The following is a 19,469-nucleotide window of genomic DNA, read 5'->3' on the forward strand; positions in this document are numbered from 1 at the left end:
GCACTCTGATGGCAGATCAGTCTGCCTTTATTTTTTATTTTATTTTATTTTTTTTTTATGGCTGACAGAGTATCTAACAATAATGATAAATAAATCCTTGGCTTTCATAGTGGTTGAACTATTTAATATTAGTAATTACTAGATGATCTGAGCTACTGGTTATCTTTACTCCTTACTGCTTCCTTCTTTTTATTTTTCTTGCCTTTAAAAAAATAAGAAGAAGAGGCCAGGCATGGTGGCTCACGCCTGTAATCCTAGCGCTTTGGAAGGCCGAGGCGGGCAGATCATGAGGTCAGGAGATCGAGACCATCCTGGCTAACACAGTGAAACCCTGTGTCTACTAAAAATACAAAAAATTAGCTGGGCATGGTGGCGGGCACCTGTAGTCCCAGCTACTTGGGAGGCTGAGGCAGGAGAGTGGTGTGAACCTGGGAGGCAGATCTTGCAGTGAGCCAAAATTGCGCCACTGCACTCCAGCCTGGGTGACAGAGCGAGACTCCTTCTCAAAAAAATAAATAAATAAGCGGGTGCAAGGAGACTACGTGGTAGCTGTTCTACTTGGCCCAGGCTACCATATCTTCAGATTTAGTGTTTTCCCATGAAGATTCTCAAGTCTAGACCAGTTGAGAGCTGGAAGGGTAAGAGAAAGGAGCACCAAACGAAAGAAATAATGAAAAAAATCAGAAGAAGAAAAGGGGGAAAGAAGATGACAAGGCAAGTAATGGGTAAGGGGAATAAATAGAAGGCCTGGAGCATACTGTGGGCAGTCAAATAAAGGACTGGGAGTCGACGGATGAGGTATCTTGAAGGCCACGTTTAGGCTCTAGGCATGAATAAGTCATGCCTCATATTCTGCATCTCAGATCCTACAATAATTCAGCAGAAAAGGTCGGTATTTCCAAGAGTTCCCTTAGATCTGATATTATAGTTCCATGAAGGGAGACTGAATAGAGAGTGCTGAAAAGTGGAAAGTAAGAACAGGATAAAGCATAAGCAATCCTCAGAGAGTACTGAGGATGCCAAAGGTGTTGGGGGTTAGGATACTTTATAGAAAAAATATTAAAATGTAAGGATTGATAAATATAGAGAATATAATGTTAGAGAAAATTAATGGAAGAAGAAAGATAATGGATCAGAATTTAAAAGAAGAAAATAAAGTCAAAATACTCTTTAAACAACTATTTTTTACACATTAATTTCGAGTCCTTGCCCACATGGCCACATTATCCGTACCTTTGTGTCCTGCCTTTCACTTAGCAATCTGCCATAAAGAATATTGCAATATAGATAGACTTCATTATCAGCCTACCTAACTTGGTATTTCACCAAGATAGCACACGATTTTTAAGTGTTTTCTCATTTTTTAAACATAATAATGGTTTTTAGTTTTAACCACACTAGATGATGCAGCAGAGAACATTCTGATAGACTTAGCTTTTTACTTTTATTGAATGGCTTTTGTAGACTGGGACTATGGGACTAACAGCTGTTAGAAACAGCTTTACAGGTCCTAATTCTTGGAGCATCTTCTTGCTTCTAGAGCTCTGCTAAGTATCACAATTTTATGAAACTTTACTCAGTCTCTTTTTTTAAAATTGCATCCCTTTTCTTATACCCAACTTGGGACTCCTTCAGCACACAAATGCCAGAACTTTTCTTATCTTTATAATCAACACAATGTTCAAAAGTTGAGGAGGAGGAAAGAAGAAAAAGTGGAAGTCATATCCTTGCTATCTTCTGCTTCTCCGTGTATTTGCTGGTCAGACTTTTGGGCAGCATTTTCTCAGTTAAACTGATTTTTTTTAAATTAATTTGCTTCTTTCCCTTTCATTTTCCAGGAAGCTGGCAAAATTTCCTCCGTGGGTGAGGTCGGAGATGTAGTTATAGAGTTCCATAAAGCTTGAATCCTTAATCTTAAACTCCAAATTATAGGACTGTTCCCTTAAATATAGATGTACATTCCAGTCCTTCCTGTGGCTATAAAGGTTAAGACACCTTCATGTATTTGATATCTGGCTACAGAATCTGTTCCTTTCTTCAAGGATGCACATTTTCTTTATTCTACGGACTATTTATTTTGCCACCAACATCTTGCTCATGCAATTCCATGTTATTTTCTTTATTTTTAAGGTAAAGAACTAACTCTTTTATCATTTTCTGCTCTTCAGGACAGATTGCCCCTCCTAGTCATTTGATTCGAGTAGAGGGGAACAGCCATGCCCAGTATGTAGAAGACCCCATCACAGGAAGACAGAGTGTGCTGGTACCTTATGAGCCACCCCAGGTAAAAAGCAAACCAAACCAAAACACAACACTCTATGGACTGAGCAGACTTGAGAGAACATCTCTTTCAGCAACAGGGATGTTTCTAGCATCTATCACTGTCGTAGTTCTTGTCATCAAATATGTAATATTTTTGTATTTTTTTCTACCTATTCTCCACATGCTTTCCCTTCAGAATATCTAAATATACACTGGATTAACTTGGTAACACGGCTCTGTGCCCATTTTCCCATCTTAAGGGCAGATAACAATTGAACTGGCAATTGGGTGTATACATGGGATTGTTTTATCCAACTGGCAATTGGACGGGTAGTGGATGTGCAACAGTAGTGGATGCAAGTGTTACCGTAAGTGGGAAAGCCCAAGAGGGACCTCTTAGCTAAAGTTTGAATGAACAGATGATAGATTTGTAAATCTGTTGGTGAAGCAGAGTAGTGTGGTTGAAAATACACTGGTATAACAGAACCCAGGTTCTTTGGTTTGCTGGCTTGCTGTGTGGACCTTCGGCAACTCTCTCTCTCTAGACCTCAGTTGCCTTACCCATAACTATGTACTTTGGACTGGATTATTTTTAATTCTGAGAACGTTTTGAGCTCTAAGATGTTATTAATGCAAGTGTATATTCAGATCTATATTGTATCGTTTTATCCACATAGGGGAAATATTCTTGGAGCATTGCTACTGTTTTTGGCAATTATTCCCAGTTTTCCCTTTTCAGTGATATTCCCTATAGCCTATTTGAATTACATGATGTGGATCAGCTTACAAATGAACGGGATCAAAGATCACAAAATCTGTTAAAGCCAGTCTCACCTAATGTAGTGTTCAGTGTTGCAAACATTAGCTTTAAGCTTCCCTGGAGGCAAGATGAAGAAAAATCTACAACAGGGTTCAGAGTTTGCCCTTTTAGGAGGAAGCATATCACTTCATCAGAATTGGAATTCCTTAAATAGAGGGAAGAACTGAGAGGGAACAACGTCAGTTTAAACCATTGTTAACACAGATTATTTTCCCCTTGTTTTCAGGTTGGCACTGAATTCACCACAGTCTTGTACAATTTCATGTGTAACAGCAGTTGTGTTGGAGGGATGAACCGCCGTCCAATTTTAATCATTGTTACTCTGGAAACCAGAGAGTAAGTGGCATATGTAAAAATTGTCATTCTACACAAAAAATCATGAGCAGAGGGCAAAGTGAAATTGTGGCTGCTTTATCATTAATTTTGCATGTAAAGCAGAGAGCTTGTCCTTTGTGTTTTAAATCCTTGCTATAAACAGTTACATAAAAGATCTAAGAAAGTGGAGACAAAGGAAAATGAGTAAAGTTAGAGGGAAAAAAAGAGCTAGAAAGGTGTGCAGTCACTTCATACCTGAATTCTTGACATTTGGCTGGAATTGTTCTGATTAGACAGTGGTCCTCAAGGCATTTGACCGTTTTTTTTAAGTCTGCGCGGCCTTAGGGGATTTTATCCTGAGACATCCACTGGCTTAACTCAAGTTTCCTTCAAAATATGTAGCTAAATACAGCTGTTCAGCTAATAGCTTGGAGGCTCTTTGGAGAACAAATGGAATGTTATTTACTAATATTACTTGTGGCATGTTAGCACTTTTGTGTTCTGCCAAGTACTTTTGGGTCCATTCTCAAAGCTGCCATGGCTAAGCTGGTAGCGATGGCCCATATGGGAAATGGAAGTGGGAGATCTCCAGGGGACTTTCCAAATGCTTTGAATTTAACTCTTTCTTCCCCTTTATTCTAATTCCTAGTGGGCAAGTCCTGGGCCGACGCTGCTTTGAGGCCCGGATCTGTGCTTGCCCAGGAAGAGACAGGAAGGCGGATGAAGATAGCATCAGAAAGCAGCAAGTTTCGGACAGTACAAAGAACGGTGATGGTACGAAGCGCCGTAAGTAGATGTAGTGGCCAAATGGGGTAGGGTTGAGTCTACTCCAGATGTTGGAGAATGGGGTGATATTGGAGAAGCTGCATGATAAGACCTGTGACCTTCAGCAGCAAGTGGGACATCAGCCCTCAGAGCCAGTGAGAATAGGAATAGCATTGAAGTGGACTCCAGGCATGTCCTATAGCTTTACACAAGCAGGTAGTCATTGTGACAATGTCTTAGTCCAGAGATTCTCAAAATATGACTTCCACACCAGTAGCATAAACATCATCTATTCACAGACACACACTGGCAAGATACGGGGTTTCCTGCAACGTTACTTAAGCCAGAGGGTATTTCCCAGCATACTGAATTTCTTTTATTTTTCCCCGTCATCCTTCCACCTCCTTATTGCTAGGATCACAATCAATGTAAAAACAATTGTACCCAGTTAAATCGATGCTTAGGAATAGAGCCTCTAATCTTACACGTGTTGCTGGTACTACTGTCTGTTTAATATGTATTATTAAATCTGATTAATATTAATATGTAATTATTAAGTATATTTAATATGCATTATTGCTTTAGAAATGTTCCCAGGATGAAACTTGTATTTTTCCTCCACCAGCGTTTCGTCAGAACACACATGGTATCCAGATGACATCCATCAAGAAACGAAGATCCCCAGATGATGAACTGTTATACTTACCGGTAGGTCTCCCTTGGGTGTTCATGATTGTTTCATTTTAACTTTCTTTGAATGAGCTTTTACAGTATGATCATCATCTCGTTATCTGTGGCAATGGGAAAGGAGGTGTCTTAGTCAGTTGAAGCTGTACAACAAACTACCCTAGACTAGAGGGCTTGTAAACAACGGAAGTTTATTTTCTAGAGGCTGGAAGTCTGAGATCGAGGTGCCCCTCTGGTCGAGTTCTGGTGAGAGTTCTCTTCTGAGTTGCAAACTGCCATTTTCTCCTTGTATTCTCATACAGTGGAGAGGGCTAGAGAGCTCTCTAGGGTGGTTGTTTTTTTTTTTTTTTCCATAAGGGCACAAATCCCATTAATGAAGGCCCCACTCTCATGACCTACATTACTTCCCAAAGGACTCACCTTCTAATGTCATCACAATGGAGTTAAAATTTCCATCTATGAACTTTGGAAGGACACAAACTTTTAGTCCATAACCGGGATGGGGGAGGGGGGTTGAGAGCTGGTGATATACAGGAGAGAAAATATATATATTTTTTTAATTAGAATATTCTTCTTTCTCTCCACAGTTTTGGACTGTGTTACTAGCATGAGATTCTCTACTTACCTACCCACCCAACTAAAGCTAAACTCCTAATAGAATTTTTCTTACCCAAATATTTGAAGTTAATTTGCCCTTCATTATTTCAGAATGATAAGATTATCCTAGGCAGCATGGCCATAGAAATTTAGGCCTAAAATTTAGTCAGAAAAAGTTCACAAAATTGATAATGCAGCAATTATAGCCCTGACTTTGATGTCTTTTAGGCAGCACTATAAAGAAAGCCAAGCAAGGCAGAACCCTGAGTTACAGTTGGCCCTCCCTATCTGTGTGTTCCATATCTGCAGATTCAACCAATCACAGACCAAAAATAGTTGGAAAAGAACAATAAAAAATAATAATACACCAATCAAAATAATACAAATATAATAATACAGTATAACAACTAACTGCATAGCATTTACATTATATCAGATATTATAAGTAATCTAGAGGTAATTTAAAGTATACAGAGGATGTGCATAGATTACATGCAAATACTACACCATTTTATATAAGGGACTTGAGCAACCTAGGATTTTAGTATCCATGGAGGCCAGGTGGGGTAGGTAGTCCTGGAATCAGTGCTCTGCTGATACCAAAAGACAACTGTATATGTGAATGGCCAGAAGTCTTAGCCCAGTTATTATGTAAGAACCTCATTAATTCCTACAAGAGACATTACTTCTCTTGAGATCACTAATAAGATCACTTTATTAGATTATGGTGGTAGTTAGTTGAATTCTTATTGCATTAGGTCTTTGCCATGTAGGGTGGCAATGACGTTTTGGTGGCTGGTATAGCCCTTGATGCCATCTAAAGTGACATGAGACACAGCCAAGCAGGGCCAGGAGATTTAACCATGAACTACTACCCTGGGATTGAACTAACAAAACTCAACAGGTTAAGGTGTGCTGCACCTTCTTCCTCATCTTCTTTGGGTCCTGACTCTCAGGGGAATAAATTCCCAGTAGACCAATCAGATGGTGAGTTAGCTGAGATTCTCAGTGTCTTGTTTCTCAAGCTATAAATGGAAACTGACTTGTGACATTAAAGTAAAACATTACCCTGATACACTAAATATTCCAAAAGTCTTAATATGTTTTCAGCTGATAAAACAGGAACTGCTTGAAAAGTTATTTTAAAATTTTAGCTTGTACTAAGAAGGAGGTACCCTTCTTAGTGTTACGTCTCAAGTTGAGAGAAGGCTTAGCCTAAATAACTTATGGGTGAGGAAAAACTCCATTAATTTAATATGTATTTTGTTGGTGTTTGGTGAGTGGCAAATGTGCTAGACCTTGAGCATTTAGAGTTCAGTAGGACACAATTCTTACTTTCAACTACCTTGCCTTCTACTGAGGGCACAAACAATTATAATGTAATAAAATAAACATTTCTTAGATCAAGGCCTAGTGCTGTGTGAGTACACAAGAAGTTTCAAAGATGCAAACTATAAGAGTAAGATCAAGAAAAGCTTCTCAGAGAAGGGGCCCTACAGCTGGGATGAGTAAGAGTTAATTCAACCAAAGGTGGAGAACATCTTTCGTTTCTGAATTCTGACTAATTCTGCCTTTCCTACTGGGTGCAGCAACTGGGGTGAGGAGGTAAAGTGCCTAGGGTGCAAAATTTAAATAGTCCCTCACTCCCAGGGCAACACACCTGTGCTAAGTGCCTCTCTTGCCTCACTCTAGTCCTGGCCCTGCTCATCCGTTGGTTTGTTCGCTGTTGTTTTTTGAAACAGGATCTCACTTTGTTGCCCAGGTTGGAGTGTAGTGGCAGGATCATGGTTCACTGCAGCCTCAGACTCCCAGGCTCAAGCAATCCTCCCACCTCACCTCCCGGGGTAGCTGGGACTGCAGGTGCAGGCCACCACGCCGGCTAATTTTTGCACATTTTGTAGAGAAGGAGTTTTTTCCCAGGGTGGTCTTGAACTACTGAGCTCAAGCAATCTATCCCCTCCCAAATAACCGGGATTACAGGTGTGAGCCACCATGCTTGGCCCCTGCTCATAACTGTAAAAACTTTTAAGACCTAAAGATTTTAAGGTACTCTCTTAAAGAAACATATTTTATCGCACATGAAAACTTTTATCCTATTAGGCATAGTTACAATCTATTCTTATTTTTTGTAGTAGTTTAGTTTTATGAAGGTGTTGCCAAAATGGTATTGGTGAATATGGATCATCTCATCGCTCATAAGATAAATACAGGATTAGGTTTTTATGCACCTCTGGTCACATACATTTCATCAACAGATAACTATATAACTTCATTTGTTGTGTGTTGCTGTTAAGAGACATTTTATTTAATATATACTGTTGACTCATTAACATCAGACTCGTGGCCTATTAGCCTTATAACTCCTGCCTGAATCAAGTTTCTCTAGCACACATATTTTCTCCATAAGGCATGGAACAACCTTCTCCCGCTTAGGGACACTAGATAACACTTCCGCACTGCCCTCGAGGGTCTTTTAAATAACAAAATCACCAATGAAAAGCACAAAAATGTAAAAATGTGGTGCTAAATAGATCATGAAAAGAATGTGGGTTTATGGCATAAGAGCTACAAGATGACAGAGCATCTCCTTGTTCGAACTCAGCTGGAAACACGCGCAGGTGATTCAAATTTTTCATCACTGCACAGGTCTGAATGACCACAAAAGGGTCCAGAGTATTGATTTTCATGTTACAAATAAACGTTAGCAAATAAACAAATTGCAATTACAGAATCCTCGAATAATGAGGATTGACCACACTTCTAACAGTTCTACAGCTTTTCATGTTTCCTTCTTTCCTTCTGCTCACTTCCACAGGTTAGGGGCCGTGAGACTTATGAAATGCTGTTGAAGATTAAAGAGTCCCTGGAACTTATGCAGTACCTTCCTCAGCACACAATCGAAACGTACAGGCAACAGCAACAGCAGCAGCACCAGCACTTACTTCAGAAACAGTGAGTGTATCAACGTGTCATTTTAGGAGGCATGAGTGAAGGTGACTTTATGTAGATCAGCAATAGTGTGATTGATGGGCAATGTGGAACATAATGGGAGATAGCAGATTGTCATAGATTCAGATGACCTGGTGTGGCAACCCTCTTTCAGTTGCAACCTTTTTATGTGTCTTATAACCTTCCTTTGGGAATTCTGCTTATGTTCTGAAATTAAATACAAACCATTTCTGGTGAATTACAGAGAAACTCACACTAACAGTTTTCTTCTCTATATGCCTGATCCATACACACTAACAGTAAGTACACACTCTAGTTGGTAGTAATGTGTATATTTGAAAACATGAAATCATTTCTCATCCCAATGGATTGTCTTGTAAATCTCCTGGGATGCACACTATCCACTCTTGGGAATAACATTGTAGACCAGGGATAGCAAATAGGCTTTACTATAACATAAAGTGGCTTGTTTGAATGCCGTAGTGAGAAGAATTCTGAAACCTAGTGCATGATAATTGGGGAAATATCTGGGTGCAGAAGGATAAAGTAGCATCATGTTGCCATATTTTAGCAACTATGCTCTAGATTGTCTTCCAGCAGTACAAATTTTTATATAAATCAAGCCAGATTTTTCAAGTATATTACCATGTACATATAACCTATTTATATGTTGAGCTTTGCTTTGATGGATCTTTCATGATGTTATTTTATGACTGACTAGAATAGTTTTTATGAAAGGATGAGAGGTTGACCAATCAGGACCCTGTTTATATTTACCTTTCTGTGGTTAAAAATAATCACTGGTGTAATTAAATATCATGTGTCCTGGAAGTATTGTCAGGACTGTAGATAAGTGTAAAATATATACATTATGAGCCCACTTGAGTAATGTAGACTTTCAACTTCATACTTTAGGCAAAAAAGAAGTCAAAAACTATCTTCCAGAGGTGAAGATTATGTTTTACAATAGAAATACAAATGAACAATAAAAATGGTTATTTTCTATGTTATTAGCTGTTGTAGGGAGTTAGCTATGGAAAACGTAATAAAGAAGGCTTATTATTATTATTATTATTATTATTAAATCTCGATCTGTCACCCAGGTTGGAGTGCAGTGGCACGATCTTGGCTCACTGCAACCTCTGCCTAGCAGGTTCAAGCGATTCTTCTGCCTCAACCTCCCGAGTAGCTGGGATTAGAGGCGCCCACCACCATGCCCAGCGAATTTTTTGTATTTTTTGGTAGAGACAGGGTTTCACCATGTTAGCCAGGCTGGTCACGAATTCCTGCCCTCAGGTGATCCACCCACCTCGGCTTCCCAGAGTGCTGGGATTACAGGCGTGGGCCACCATGCCTGGCCGTATTATTTTTCTTTAATCAATATGAATGTATCTCTGATGGTGAAGAAACATTTTCCGAGCACCTGTTTTCTACAGGGTGGAGTGGACGGCAGGGAGAAAAGAAGCGCACTCTCTATTCAGAGGACTTTACGCTATTTGAGCATCCAAGATCCTTTTTGGCCAGAAGGGATCTCACCATGTACTTTTAGCATAAAAGTTTTGCAAATTTTAATGGTATGGCTTTATTTGTAAGCCCGAGCAGAAAGTTTATTCACACAGAGTATTCTGAAGGCGAATTACGGTTGCAGGCACAATTTCCATTGCTAATCAGATGGATGTTTTGGGATGTCAGATGGAAATATATACTAACATATTTAAGTGAAAAATGACTTAGTTCTTATAAAATCATACAACCAGGATCAAAGAAACAGAGGCCTGTAACATCATTTATAGACCCAGGAGGGATATCTACCTTTCCCAAGAGAAGTGTGTCATGGTATTAAGAAACACCCCCAAATTTCCTCCTGTTCACTCTGGAAGTTTGACTATACCAAAATGACCCCCAAAGAATCACTAAGTAATGTATCATGCTGAACTAGTTACTGTTGAGTAGGCTTGCTTTCTTTTTTTTTTTTTTTTTTTTTCACTTAATAGGGAAAGGTCTCATATGTAGTAGAGGAATTGGCAAGCTGCTTTTTGTAAAGTCCTGGTAGTAAATATTTAGATTTTCTGGTCTATATTGTCTTTTGCCAACTACTCAGCTCTGTGGTTGTAGCACAAAGACAGCCGAAAATAATGCATAAAGGAAAGAGAATGGCTGTTCCATAAATGGAATTTGCTTTATGGACCCTAAAATTTGAATGTCATGTAATTTTCGCATGCCATGAAATATTATTCTCCTTTTGATTGTCCCTCCCCCTACTAAAAATTGTAGGCCGGGTGCGGTGGCTCACACCTGTAATCCCAGCACTTTGGTAGGCTGAGGGGGATGGATCATGAGGTCAGGAGTTTGAGACAAGCCTGGCCAATATGGTGAAACCCCATCTCTACTAAAAATACAAAGATTAGCCGGGCATGGGGGCGCGTGCCTGTAGTCCCAGCTATTTGGGAGGCTGAGGCAGAAGAATCGCTTGAACCTGGGAGGCGGAGGTTGCAGTGAGCCAAGATTGTGCCACTGCACTCCAGCCTGGGCAACAGAGAGAGACTCCATCTCCAAAATAAAAAGAAAAAAAAATACATATATATATAAACTACTCTTAGCTTGCCGTAGTTTGATAGTCTGTCTTACAGATAAATGAGATGGTTCTCCTTTCATTGCTTCTTGAGTCTCCAATTTTGTTTGATAGGTGTACTTGGAAGTTAATATGTATATTCCAAACTAGAAAGGTATTAAAAGATTTTAGGAAATCCTAAAGTGGTTTTTCAGGTGGCATTTCAGTATCTAATAAAAACAATACCAGCCCTGAATAGGTATCTTTTTTGTCTAAGAAAGTGAGGCATGCCTATCCAGAAATAAAATGCAGTTAATGACAACCTCATTGTCAGATGAGGCTGGAATAGTTGACTTGATTCACGTCACATGTTCTTATTGAAGATCTGCTATGTGAAAGCATTAAGAATAGAAAAGAGAAAGATGTAGCTCCTGCCTTCCCATGGTCTACAATCTAATGGTGAATTTCTAACCTTAACATTCTGAGTTTGAAGAAAGCTCTGGAAATTTATTCTCAGCATTATGCAAGTTAATAGGACAATTTTAAACAGTTTCTGTGGATCATATGAGAAAAAGAATAGTTTCATGTCATCGTTTTAGAGACTTGACAAGCCAGGAGGATTGACATCATTCAGTTCAGGGACATATGCTAAATGTATTTGTTTTTATAGCATACACAAAAATACACAACCCTCTTTTTTTATACCATGAGTATCCCTTGCTTATTGTTTGACTAGCTCACATTGCTCTAAAGGGAAGTTTTAATTCATATTTCATAAAATAATCTGTGTCACCAGAGCAGAAAACACATGTTAATATTGTGTTATTTTTAAAAGCACACAAGATTTTAGGGACATATTTACACTTTTTTGCATGTGTGACTACAGATAGATAATAAGGAACTGGTAGCTTCGTAGTTCCCTGTGTGTTCATTTAAATGTGTTACATGCATGTTTTTGAGTTGATATCTCACAGTTGCGATAACTTGTGCATGAAAATTAACAGACTGCAAAATTAAATCTTTGCAAAATATAGACATTTGGTCTAATTATGTCTTTGTAACATTATATACACATGGGTCTCCAGTGATTGATATGCATCTATATAAATCTTTCAGTTGTATTCTTCAGCTGAGTTTTTTTAGCTCTTATTTTCATGCAAATCTCCAAGAAAGAGCATGAATGACTAAACAAAGAAAAATGAAAATCTAATTTCCTGACAATCATTTGAAAAGAATAAATCAGCTTGGAAAATACCTATAATAGCCTGTGATTTTCTTTCCAAAAATGTAGTACCAATTTTATGCTGGTAAGGAATCAATTTTGTATTTTTCTTTATAGTAGAGGGAAAATTAGTGGGAAGAGAACGTACTTTCTGTAAGGTGGCACTACAATATTTTTACTTTAATTACTTCTATTAGCTTCCCACTATGTGTTTTCTTCTGCTTGCTTTTCATTTGTGCATGGTTTTTCTTTTTTAAAAAATTTCTTCACAATTACCTTCATGATCATAGGTTTTATGGAAGATAGACTTTGCGGAGTTGCTGTGAATCAAATTGTTACAGATACAAGTAGGCTTTACACTACGAAGACATGTGATTTTAGTTAATTTGCATATATTGGAATAAATATAGAGTTATGTTTCTAGATGCCAGAATCTAATAGAAAGACAAATCAGACCTGTGTTTAGACTTCTTGCCTTCATATTATCAGGGGCATTAACGGTTAAGACAGATTTGCAGAAGCCTCTTGAGACCTGTTTAGCAATGTTTTGACTTCTGTACTTCAGATCAGTACTATTTCTTTTTCATCTTTCAATAGTTTTCCCTTATTCTTGGCTTCCAACATAAAAATGAGGCCGACATCGCTTTGTTACAATTTGGCTTAGGTTAGCTCTTACTTTCCTCTGGAAATTTATTTTTGAGCTTCTACAGGATGAATTTTATTTAAATGATAAAACAGATCTGTGATATCCTGATGAGCCCTTAGTGTTTCTTTCTCTTTCATGATCACTTGATAATTGCGGCTCATTAGTAACACAAGTCAGAGATTATTAGAACAAAGCAGGATCTTAAGTCCATGGTTCCAGCCCCTCACACCATAGCCGGAGAAACTGAGGCTCTGTGATTTTATAGCCAGTTTATAATAAAGCTCAGACTAGAATCAGATTTAGAATACAGAGCTGTTTGTAATGTTGTGTTGTGCTTCATTGGCAGTTAAGTAAGTAGTTAATTATAAAACTTAAACATCTATTTCCATTTTTCTGTCTCTTTTTTGTATGATTGTTTTAGAGATGGAGTCTAGCTATTTTTCCCAAGCTGGACTTGAACTCCTGGGCTCAAGCGATCCCCTGCCTCAGCGTCCCAAGTAGCTGCAGACCACAGGCACACCCCACTGTGCCTGGCATGGTTTTCTGACTCTGTTTTCAGTTACTTGGGATTTATTCTTGTAGATTCAGTTTAAAGTCCTGTATCTTTAAACTTGTTTGGCAATGGTTATCAAGAATATTGATATTTTGTCTCAGACTCGTGTATCTGAGAGAGAAGCAGGCAATATTTTCAGGATTATTAACGTAGAAGAGAGAAAGGTACACAAATCTCCAAACAGACAGAAAATGTCAACACCCTATTTCTAGGTTTGACAGAGAAATCCTCCACGTTTCCAGAATATCTGTTTGGAATTACCAGCTTTATAGCTTAAAAACAGATGAATATTGATAATTTCATATGATTCACCCTTATCTTTATTATGGAACTACACAAGCTTTTACAGTTTACTTTTTTTTTTTTTTGAGACAAAGTCTTGCCCTGTCACCCAGGCTGGAGTGCAGTGGCGTGATCTAAGCTCACTGCAACCTCTGCCTCCTGTGTTCGAACAATTCTCCTGCCTCAGTCTCCTGCTTAGCTGGGATTACAGGCACCTGCCACCATGCCTGGCTAATTTTTGTATTCTTTTTTTTTTTTTTTTTAGTAGGGATGTGTTTCACCATGTTGGCCAGGCTGGTCTCAAACTCCTGACCTTGTGATCCGCCCGGCTTGGCCTCCTACAGTGCTGGGATTACAGGTGTGAGCCATCGCACTCAGCCTACAGTTTACTTTTGAATTTCATAGTTATGAAGTTTTCAGGGCAGAGGTTTATTATCTCTGAATTGGTAATGAAGAAAAAACTCTATCTGAATTAAACTCAGATAGATTACATTACTTTTGTAACTTCTCTCACCCCATTGCGGAATCAGGCTCAGTCCCAGGTCTTACAGGTCTTTAGTTGGCTGTACATTGCTTCCCTATCCATTTTTATTAGGGCATATTCTGTTAAGATGATATGAATTCTTGCTGGTGACATGGTTTACTGAATCCTAGCATTAAGCAAATAAAAATGGCTTTGTTCTTTTGAAAGTCATAGCCAAATGTGATTCAAAAAGCCAATCTGGGAAACAATTTCCAAACAGTTCATGAGTTTGCCCAACTTTTAGCAAAATAAAAGGGTTTATTTCTGGCATCCTTGTGGCATAAATAATTTCTTAATTATGCAAAAATTGCTTTCTTGGGCTTGATATATACATTTATAGGCCGAGTTTGTTACTCAAAGGATTAAGGTATTTATCTCTCTCAATCTGGGAATATCCAAAATACTCATTAAACAGTTCTTTTTAAATGCATGATGACACAGGCCCCATTCTGATAATATCATATTTCTCCATACCTCACACTTAGGCTAGACAAGAACTGTAATGAGGGATAATAATTGACCAGATGACATTTTACAAAAGAGTAAAGTTTATTCTTCTTTTACATTCCTTTTTTTAACTAATTGAGTCTGGTAAATCATATGCTAAGCACTGTGTTAAATACCTTGATCTACCTTATCTCAGTGGTCCTCGACTGAATCGCCTTGTGTAACTTGTTAAAAATATGTTTTCCTGGATGCCAGCTTGTGTTGGAAGGGAGCCAGGAAAATGCATTTTTATAAGTTTCACAAGTGATTCTGATGTTCATTTCTGTTACTACAGCCTTATCCCATTTCTTCCTCATCAAAATCTTGAGAAGTCTCAGTAATTTTAAAAGAAGATAAATTGGAAGAACAAAAATAGTTTTTCAGGCACTCTATTCTGTCTATACTATGATCATGAAGGTATAAGGAGTGCGTTTCTGTTTTCAATTGATTTGAATAGATGAAATCCTAAGCCTTCATTGTTTTCTTTTCTCTGGTTCCTCTCTGCAGTCTCCTTTCAGCCTGCTTCAGGAATGAGCTTGTGGAACCCCGGAGAGAAACTCCAAAACAATCCGACGTCTTCTTTAGACATTCCAACCCCCCAAACCGATCAGTGTACCCATAGAGCCCTATCTCTATATTTTAAGTGTGTGTGTTGTATTTCCGTGTGTATATGTGAGCGTGTGTGTGTGTGTATATCTAGCCCTCATAAACACGACTTGAAGACACTTTGGCTCAGAGACCCAACTGCTCAAAGGCCCAAAGCCACCAGTGAGAGAATCTTTTGAAGGGACTCAAAACTTTACAAGAAAGGATGTTTTCTGCAGATTTCGTATCCTTAGACCTGCCACTGGCGGGTGAGGAAGCACTGTGTTTGTCTGTGAGCTTTCTGTTGTTTCCTGGGAGGCAGGGGTGGAGTGGGGAAAGGGGCATTAACAAGTTTATTGGAACCCTTTTCTGTTTTCTTCTGTTGTTTTTCTAAAATTCATAGGGAAGCTTTTGAGCAGGTCTCAAACTTAAGATGTCTTTTTAAGAAAAGGAGAAAAAGTTGTTACTGTCTGTGCGTAAGTAAGTTGTAGGTGACTGAGAGACTCAGTCAGACCCTTTTAATGCTGGTCATGTAATCATTTTGCAAGTAGTAAGAAATGAAGGTGTCAGGTGCACTGCTGGGCAGTGAGGCGTTCTTTACCAAAAGTAATCAACTTTGTGGGTGGAGAGTTCTTCTTTGTGAGAACTTTCATTATTTGTATCCTCCCCTCATGTGTAGGTAGAACATTTCTTAATGCTGTGTACCTGCCTCTGCCACTGTATGTTGGCATCTGATACGCTAAAGTTTTTCTCGTACATGAAACCCTGGAAGACCTACTACCAAAACTGTTGTTTGGCCCCCCATAGCAGGTGAACTCATTTTGTGCTTTTAATAGAAAGACAAATCCACCCCAGTAATATGGCCCTTACATAGTTGTTTACCATTATTCAAAGCTTAAAATAGATTTTAAAGTCCTCTCACAAAATCTGTGATTAATTTGCTTAATTAGAGCTTCTGTACTTCAAGCCTATCTACCATAAAGCCAGCCATATCACTGATACTGTACAATGCATTTAGCCAGGAGACTTATGTTTTGAGTAAATGAGATCCAAGCAGACATGTGTTAAAATCAGTACTCCTGGACTGGACATTAAAGATTGAAAGGATAGACCACTTTTTTGTTTTTATTCAGAGTTTAGAGAATCTCTGTTTCTTTCCATTTTAAAAACATATTTTAAGATAATAGCATAAAGACTTTAAAATTTTTCCTCCCCTCCAACTTCCCACACCCAGTCACCAGCTCTGTATTTTCTGTCACCAAGACAATGATTTCTTGTTATTGAGGCTGTTGCTTTTGTGGATGTGTGATTTTAATTTTCAATAAACTTTTGCATCTTGGTTTATCTTGCAGTTTTTTTGTTTCTGTCTCTCTCACTTTTTTCCTGTTAAATACTAGAATATTCTCATGTAAGTGCTTGAAATAGCACATGTAGGTCTAAGGAAGAATAATAATAATAGAATCGTTACTTTGTTCCTGTGTACGTTTCTTCTGTCAGTATTCGGTGTTTTTATTTAAGATACTCTATATCAAGGTCACCAATCGTAACAATGAACTAAAATGCCTAAACTAACTGAAAAAATACTTTAGCCCTATGAGTTTTAAAGTTTGTCATAGGAAGCCAGGCACCATAGAATCATTTATTGACACTCCTGACAAACCTCCAGTTGTATGTTAATTTGCTAAATTTTCTAAAATGAATTTCAATCAAATCCAAATGTTTTAAATAACATGGTTTCTGTGACACAGACATTAGCAAATATTTGGCCAGAAACCAACAGTGGAACCTATGTCCAGTGTTTTTTATTTTATTTTTTTTAGTTACAATTTGTTTTGAGCCTTGAATAATTGCTTTTAAAAGCTTCATAAGAAGTTCTAACCAAAAAAAAAAACTAGTATTTTAGATAAATATTTCAGAAAAAAATACCTTTATATTTGAGATAAAAGTACATTAGTAAAACCAGATGCTCCTGTTATATTTGCAAAGTGTTTTTCAATTGGTCTAATAACTTTGATTCACAAAGCCCTTAAAGGATTGGTGAGTATGTTTCGTTTTTTGATATTTGCTTTTTCTTTCAGAAGGGTTTTTCTTTTCTTTTGGCCTATTTTTAAGTAAGTTTTTGATGTGTTTATAATGACTTGTATATAAATGCACATATTTGAAATGATGGAAAATATTAGAAAATTACAGTTTTCCCTTCTAGAGAATAAATGCTGCACTGTCTTTAGAAGCGAGATAACTCAGCTAGAGAGAAAAGTCACAGGCAGGCATTATTGGCTAAAATTGAGAGAAGATACGATTCTTTTTCTGATGATAGTCCATGTTGCCCCCAATGCTTTTTTTTTTTTTTTCTTTTCTGATCTTTCTCATAACAAGGATGCTCTGCTCTGCCTTCAGTATCCCTTTCCGCTCCCAAATTCTTTACTCCAGAAATGGTTTGTTGAAATGATTTAGCCTAAGCTATCACTAAATCCTACTAGAGAGTTGCTTTTTAATTAGCGATGGAAGATTTTGGCCAAAAGAAGGAATCTAGTGGAATTCTAGGCATCTCGGTGGTAGATAATGTAACTTGTGTCTTTGCAGGAATTTTTATATTCTACCACATAGATAGTCGCAAGGGTTGGAACCAGAAAACCTGACTTTAAGTCCTGTATGTCCTAAAACCACTTCTCGCTTTTCAATTTTGAATTTTATCCTTCAGAAACTGTACAGAAGCTTATATTGTTAAAGTTAAGAACTGGGACTTGGCTTCAATGGGATTTTTCTTCGAAACTAGAAATACGTGTAATATTATTTTCTACCTCTCTGTTACACCGAATTCTTAGAAAAATCTAGTGAGGCTCTAGAGAAAACAACCTGAGGTATACACCTTATGATTTTTTTCTGCAGAAAGCTGGATTCTTACTCTTTTGGGTTTTTTGGGTTTTGAATAGGGGAGGAGAGTGTAGGCAATAAAACCAGAATGGTACAGGTCCTGTTATTCTTTTGAACACATTTTCTTTCTCTTTAGTTTCTCCAGAAATTTTTGGAATATTTCACCTAAGAACTGTTATATTAAATTTGTATTAAAAAAAAAAAAAAAAAGGTTGTTCTTCCAGGCTTTCAAATTGGCTGTGAGTTTATTCAGCCATGCTTCCTTTTTCACAGTATGTAGAAGTTATCAGAATGCTTCTTTTAGTTCAGTCATTGTGAAATTAATAATAGACAGAGTACCTTGCTCCCCTTCCTTGTGGCTTTAAAACTCACTTTTACATTAAAGGGAAGGCATTCCGAATTTCTGACCTTTCCTGACTGTTAACCCCATTCAACTGTTCACCCTCATTTCTGGATATGTTCAATTAAGAATCCAACTCACCTCTGGCCACTTCCTCCTATTAATTCTTACATCGTTAACTTCTATCCCATGGGCCACACATCAGAGTGTGAAATATTCGGGGCTGGAGGGAAACAGTCAAAGATGCTGATGTTTCCTGAGCGCCTACAAATCACTGGACCCTGTCCAGGGCTGTTACGTGATCTCAGTCTTAATAGAAATCTTCTAGAGTAGGTATAATGTCTGGGCTACAGGTTAAGAAAATGGGACTCAAGAGACTTATACAACATCCTGCATCACTTAGTTTGTGTTAGATCCAGAAGGCGACCCAGATGTTTTGATTGATTTAAAATCTATGTTCCTTCTTTCTTCATCTGTGGTTTCTGACCTACCCTCCTCAAATTAGTGGCTTATGATGAAAAATGGTAAATGAACTGATAAGATAGTCAAAAATAGTAACCACAAGCTAAAGAAAGCAGGAGGTTATATAACAGGAATTGTAAGAAGGAATTTACTCTGAGTGTCCAGAAAAAAATGCAAAACTTTTAAATGTATTTTTATTTTTCCAATTGCGGATATTAATGATTCAAGCCCTGCTATTAACTCTTGCTGTACATTTGACTGGTTTGAGGAGGGACAGATAGAGAGATCTCCTTAGGTTACAGAGGACCAACTGCATCAGGAATATGGGCTGCCTGGAATCTTAGGTACTTTTCAGTGAGCAAAGAGAATTGAAGAAACATCAGCTGGCAGAGAATCTCCTTATTGCCTTGCCCCATGCTTTGCTATATTCTGATGTGGACTAATGGATGATCCTAAGTATAGCCATGTGTGCTGACTCTTTGGAAATGCTCCCCCACAGGGACAGAGTGGATTCAGAAGTGCTTGAGTTACCTCCTTTGCTGGAGTTACC

General features: G+C 38.0%; 1 protein-coding gene across 7 annotated transcripts in view; it reads left to right on the forward strand.

The window, feature by feature from the left end:
* Positions 1–19,469, forward strand: part of TP63 (tumor protein p63) — a 265,391-nt gene that overhangs the window by 232,565 nt on the left and 13,357 nt on the right. For 3 of the 7 annotated variants that reach the window (XM_017956050.3, XM_017956053.3, XM_003895268.5), the window contains 5 exons: positions 2,169–2,284; positions 3,309–3,418; positions 4,047–4,183; positions 4,788–4,870; positions 8,262–8,398. In XM_017956050.3, coding sequence (XP_017811539.1) covers positions 2,169–2,284; positions 3,309–3,418; positions 4,047–4,183; positions 4,788–4,870; positions 8,262–8,398 — 583 coding nt within the window. Of the gene's footprint in view, positions 1–2,168; positions 2,285–3,308; positions 3,419–4,046; positions 4,184–4,787; positions 4,871–8,261; positions 8,399–15,165; positions 16,595–19,469 lie in introns of those variants that run through there. The other 4 variants (XM_017956057.3, XM_009201938.4, XM_017956052.3 and 1 more) reach the window with 2 other exon arrangements.

Source organism: Papio anubis, chromosome 2 (genome assembly GCF_008728515.1).
Source record: "Papio anubis isolate 15944 chromosome 2, Panubis1.0, whole genome shotgun sequence".
Lineage (NCBI taxonomy): Eukaryota > Metazoa > Chordata > Mammalia > Primates > Cercopithecidae > Papio > Papio anubis.